Here is a 6,000-nt window from a genome sequence, read left to right on the forward strand (position 1 = left end):
TTATCTGCATCAATATTTTCAGTACACCTAAATAAAAAAGAATCCCAACGCACAACGTAGCAGTTCCAGGGTCGAAAACGCTTTATTGAATCCAGGAAGATGAAATAGGGGCCAACCCAACACTTGCAAGATACTGGATTGTATTACCTAGCAAAATACGTATAACTGAATAAAATTAATCCACCAGTTACTCATCCACATGTCTGTCAGTTACAAATCCATAAATCTGATGCATCTTGTATTATAGCTGTTTTAACGGAGACTCACTGTTTACCAAACTTACAATCTTCTCAGAGTTCCAGAACTGCACACAACCCAAGACTCACATATTGTCTACTGAAAGTTGTCTTTATCTCTTAGTACTGTTCAGGAATACATTAGGTATACCTCAAAAAATATCTGAGTTTTAACCAGTGTTAAATAGTTGAGTTTGAACATCACTCTAAGTTTCCTTTATAAATGTTTCATAGCAATAACCACAAGAGTTCAAGTATTTCTATAAATATCCTTATATAACTTTTATTAAAGTTTTCAACTCATTTATAGCTTTTTCCTTCTCATTTTGCTAGGAACTTATCTTTTTGAGCCATGCTCCACTGCAGCAATCACTTTAAGGAAGAACCACTGCAAGAGACTCCTTAGACAGTTACTTTTTAAAGCTAAGCTAAATCAAAACAGCTGCAAGCAAAATTTGAAGGTACACCACAATTCCCAAGTATCAATAAAATTTAAAAAGCACTAAAATTAAACTTGCTTTTATAGCAAAGAGCACAAAAGCTTCATCAAGTTCAAGAGCTGATTGACAGGTGCATGCCTAGCGGCTTTTGAAATTTAGCTTGACCTTTATTTGTCTTTGGAGGAGGATGGGGCAGCTGATAGAGAATTTCAGTTGCACTGAACAGGCACGAGGAGTAACTACGAGTATGCTAGAGCAGATGGGCATGTATTCACAGGAACACAAAAGATACAACAGTCTATTTCATCAAATAAAATGCAAAATAAAAAAAAAAAAAAAGAAAAGTTTGGCTTCTGGGTATCTATCTCATTCAACCTTCACCACTCCTCCTCCTTTTTCCACCTGTCTCGATCCTCCTCCACGCAATGAATAGAAGCACTATGAACCTAATGCAAATAGCCTACTGGCAACAATGCAAACCCATCTCTAGCTAAATACTTGGGTTAAAGAGCACCAGCTGGGATGTGTGCTGCTTAGCATTTGCTTCTGCTTAAAAAAAGAGCTTTTCCTTTCTAAAGGATGCCAAAGTTGCTGGCGTGCACAGCCTAGACTGTGTGAGTTTACAGTGGCACTGTGGCCTGCACTGTTTTTTTTTATATGCTGATAAATTTTAAATTAACATTAGTACTTTTGAAATAGTAACTCACAAACTATATGAAAGGGGTAGATGAATGATACCGTATTAACCAACACTATTTCTCTTTATGCTAAACAGCTTCCAATGAATGACGGGAATGTACGTATTGGACAACCTGGAAATCCAACGGGTTGGTTAAACCTCCCACTTAAGAAATGCTACAGAATTCCAGCACACCAGTCACCGTGCATTACGAGGAAGATACTTTCTTTGCATAAACCTTGTGTATTCCCTTCAGCAGGCAGATGCAATGCTGTGTGAAGTTTCAGTCAGGGAGACAAGATCACAAGGAACCTCTCCCTGCCTGCTACTTGAGAGTTATGTATTTTAACACATAGGCTGCTTCCCGAGTAATGACAAGGTTCTGCAGTTCCCCACCAAATGTGTTCAAAGAATACTTTCTAGAAGGAAATAATTCTTGCTAGATTTGGAAGGACAATTGCTAGATTTGGAACAGTTGTTCCAAATCCAGAGGAGTGGATTGCTGCTGCATTTAATTCAAGAGTTGTTGTATATGAGATTTCCAAGGGTTTGTTACTTCTACACAGAAAATTACTACACATAATCCCATCCCACAGGCATTTTGGTGGACAGATTCAATCATCTTTTAAGACAGAAAAAGTACAAATAACTATAATGGCCACTTTGGACACTACTTTAATAAAACTAAATGTGCGATTAGGAATGCAGCAGCAATGTCTCTAAGCTTAAAGCCTCTTCAGAGAGGAGAGGGAGTATCAAACTCAAAATGTAAATTACACAAAAGCAAGTACTGCTCCTATTTTTCAGGAGGATTACCTTCTGCTATGAAGTTTGCAATGATAGTATTCCCAAGACTTAACAAATGAGAAATGAAATAAAACTTAACACAGGCCTTTTATGGAAAAAGCAGTTGCGCCAATTTAACTGACTATACCAAATTAGTAAATACAACCACAGTGACCTAGGAGTTCTCTGATGTAGATGAGTCTGCATCCTCAAAGATGGCTGTAATATCTTAACAGATGAGTAAACATTTTTGAAAAATAAATGCTGAGACAGCCTAGTGGACAAAACATTTTGGAGGGTTTTTTTGTATGAAGCTACCAACTAAAAGTGTGACGGTTTTCAGTATCCTACTAAAAGCCATTCACGCAACTTTAAAATGGAAACATTTTGCTGACAAATAACACCAGAAGCCAGTTGTATTTGCTGGTAGTGCCAATGTCCACAAACATAAAAATCCACTTTTTAAGTAAAAGCCTCCATAAAAACTCAATGGATTAAGGAGTATACAGGCCTTTAACTGGTTAGAGTAATACAAGTGCGTAACACCATTTGAAGTTATCATGACTGCAGATGAGAAAGAAAAAAAGTGTTTGAAGAAGTCATTACAACTTACAAAAAATATTGCCTACAAAGGTATCATGCTGCTATAGTAATATGTAAACATGCCCCTGTCTCATTTTGACAAAAGCTCTGGTTAGTTGAGGCTCTTTGTGATTTTCTCTGCAGTGTTCAAACACCCCCTTGTTCTTACTTTTCTTCAAAAAAGAAGAAAATCTAATACTATTTTGGCCAGAAGCAAACCAAATGAGAAGGTGAAAATGCTACACAAACTTACGCAAAGAAAACAGAAAAAAGCTACTGCTTTTATAAACAAAATAACCATGCAAGTAAGGAGCATTTGAAATGCTCTGAAACCATTACTGCTCTGTGTTTCTCGGTTTTTGAGTTTCTGCTCATCAGTTAGCAATCCTCACCATGTGACAAGTTTGTCAGGACCTATTTTTGGGTAGGCCTCCATTTCCGTATATCTACAACCACGTATACCTAATACTGCACCTACATTTAACGTTAACCGTCAACACTTTTCACGTCCAGCACCGCCAGAGAAAAGCCAGAGCTCTTCACTCCCTCTCAAACCGAAACCATATGAAAACATTTGAACCATTGTTTCCATCCAAGTGGATGGAATGAATGTCAAATGCTAAATTAAGAGTAGTTTAAAAGCCTTCAGCACCACTATATTAAGCATAACATTTCCTACAAATCTGATCTCAGGTCTTCTCCCCACCAAAGGTATTGACCTGAGAGGCCTGTTTGTTTCCTTACCTTAGATCTACAAATAGAATAAAACACTTCAGAACCTGCAAAAAAACCTGAGCAGACTAAGGAACTGCGATGCAAATCTCCCTCAGTACAAACTGCAGAGGCCATCACTTCTTTTTAAGTCACCATTTGATAAATCTGAAAATCTGACTCTCACTGAGTTTTATTTTTGTATTATTTTCTGGCGGTCCTTTTCCCCCTTCTAGTCCGTTTACGTTACATTGAATTTGCAAGATATAAATCAAACACATGCATGGCCACCGCAGTACCACAATATTTTTTCATTTAGCCTCTAAAACGGGCTGGTCTCTTTACAAAACATTCAGAGGATAAAGACCTTACCTCAAAGAGTTTAGTCTAAACATATCTCCTGTGCCTCAGTGCGTCCCCTTGCACACACAGTGCAAATCCGCAGCTGGACCGCTGCATGTGAGGGTGTTTTAGCCCTGGATTCCTGTGAAAGTTTTAATTTGGAGACTTTCTACTCTCACCCACACCTCGCTTTGCCCTGTGGGCCGTTCCATAGCCACCCACCACCCCAGAAGAGGGATGACCCAGCAAGCACGACCCACGCCTGGCAAGGCCCTGCCAAGCCCACGGGTGACAGCGCCAGCCGAGGCCCCGTTGCCGCCCACGCGTGCCGAGGCCCCGCCGGAGCCCAGCGCCCCACGGGTGACCGCATACGCCGAGGCCCCGCTGCGGCCCACACGGGCGCCCCGGTCCCGCTACCGACAACCGGGGACTGACCGGCGGCGGCCCGGAGAGAGGCCGCGGGTCAGGCCGGCGGCAGCCCGGTCTCACGCCGGGCGGAGCTGTGGAGAGGCCGGCGGCGGCGGTGACCGCTCCCCGGGTGCGGGGGGCCCGGTGAGAGCCCGCGGCGGAGGGGGGCGGCGGCGCCTCACCTTTAACGTCCCCCGCCAGGGCCCGCCAGGTGGGGGCGAAGGCGATGCAGTGGCCGCAGGACGAGCTGTAGAACTGCACCACCCAAGCGGCCGAGGAGTTGAGCAGCGCCTGCCGCACCGAGCCGGCCACCAGCACGGTCAGCGGGTCCTCCCCGGCCCGGTAGAGCCGCGCCGCCGCCGCCGCCAGCAGCAGGGCCACCAGCACCAGCGGCCCGCTGCCGCCCGCCGCCGCCATGTTGGGACGCCAGCGGCGCGCGGCGAGGGGCGGGGCGGGGCGGGGCGGTGCCATAGCAACGCGCCGGCCCTGGAGACGCGGCCTAGTGCGGCCCGTCCCGCCCGGGTGGCCTGAGGGGGAGACCGGCCCCGGTTCCCCTCTGAAGGAAGTGGGGTCCCCTAGTCCAGAGAAGCGAGGAGGCACAGCCCGCTGTCGCCAACGGCACACCGGCCATAGGCGGCGACACGGCCTTTCCCCCCGAGTGGGGACGCACCTGTTGGCAGCCGCCCCCCAAGGAACCGCCGGCCGACATGGCCTCCATCCCCCCGGCCCAAGGCAAGGGAGGTGGTCGATCGCTCGCTCCTTCCCCCTTTGTCGCCCGAGTGTGTTACCAAACCCTGGTAACACGGACACACCACCAATAACTCTTCGACACAGCCACGTTGCCCTCAGGGGGTCTGTCTAAGCAAAAAAGTAAAATTACTGAGGTTCAAACAGCAGCTTGGTGGCTGATTTTATAGGGCAATCTGCTATAGAAACAGAAGTTTCAACTTCACAACGCTTCTCACTGAGAAGAGATTAAAATGGCACGGCCTTGGGTGGAGAACTGTTTCATCCCAAAGTACATCACTCGGCAGGAAAGCGCCATTTCTCCTCAAAACTGAAGATGGGATAAAAGGCTGTAGACAGGATGCTGTGAGCTCTGAAGAGGATGTTAGAAACTCTGTCCTTTTAGTAAATTTAGTTTGATTGTGCGCTAGTAATGGATTTTAGCACCTTTTATAGCTACAGCCACAGCATGAAAGTCTCCTTTCATTTGTAAATAGAGGTTCAAGAATTCTCATTACATGAACAGAGGTAGAAAACCAACGGAGAAAACATCCCCGGAGGATGACTTCAGAGGAGCTTAAAACTCAGGTAACGAAAGGCTGAGGTCCCCAAAAAGAGAATTCTTGCTTCTGTTCCTCATAATTACTTCTTTTAATCCTTCAAGAATAACTAGGAAACAAATGGGTCCAAATTCTTACTTCAGGCCCACTGGTGTAAATTCAGAGGTTAGAATCTAGGTTATCATTGTTTCTGGCCAGTAATGCATAGACAGTATAAAGGTGGGAATTTTATATACAGAAAAAATCCTCTCCCCTGAGAATTGTGTAACAGGTTCTGCCACCTTTGCCTTTTCCTGATCTTCTTTTATTGACTATTAATATCTGAAGTGGTTTCAGTCGCCTATCTTTTGCAGCCATATCCATAGCTATAAGCTATGTTGTTGCTTCTATCACGCCCCAGCTGAGGGGATTTCTGTCTCTATTTTTCCTGGGTACTGTAAGCAACAAAATTAGGTAGTTACAATAGCAGAGTCCAACCACTTCAAAGAATTGAACAATCTTGTGGCAGCTGCTAATTAGAATTTTAAAAT

The 6,000-nt window shown here is 44.7% G+C and overlaps 1 protein-coding gene across 1 annotated transcript in view; it reads right to left on the minus strand.

The window, feature by feature from the left end:
• The window catches only part of QSOX2 (quiescin sulfhydryl oxidase 2), a 28,066-nt gene extending 23,446 nt beyond the window's left edge, over positions 1–4,620 (minus strand). Inside the window, exon 1 of the mRNA XM_063353245.1 lies at positions 4,367–4,620. Within this exon, the coding sequence (XP_063209315.1) occupies positions 4,367–4,601 (235 nt within the window). The 5' untranslated portion in view covers positions 4,602–4,620. The remainder of the gene's footprint in view (positions 1–4,366) is intronic.
• Between the last annotated feature and the right edge of the window lie 1,380 nt (positions 4,621–6,000).

This window comes from Chroicocephalus ridibundus, chromosome 15 (genome assembly GCF_963924245.1).
Source record: "Chroicocephalus ridibundus chromosome 15, bChrRid1.1, whole genome shotgun sequence".
NCBI lineage: Eukaryota > Metazoa > Chordata > Aves > Charadriiformes > Laridae > Chroicocephalus > Chroicocephalus ridibundus.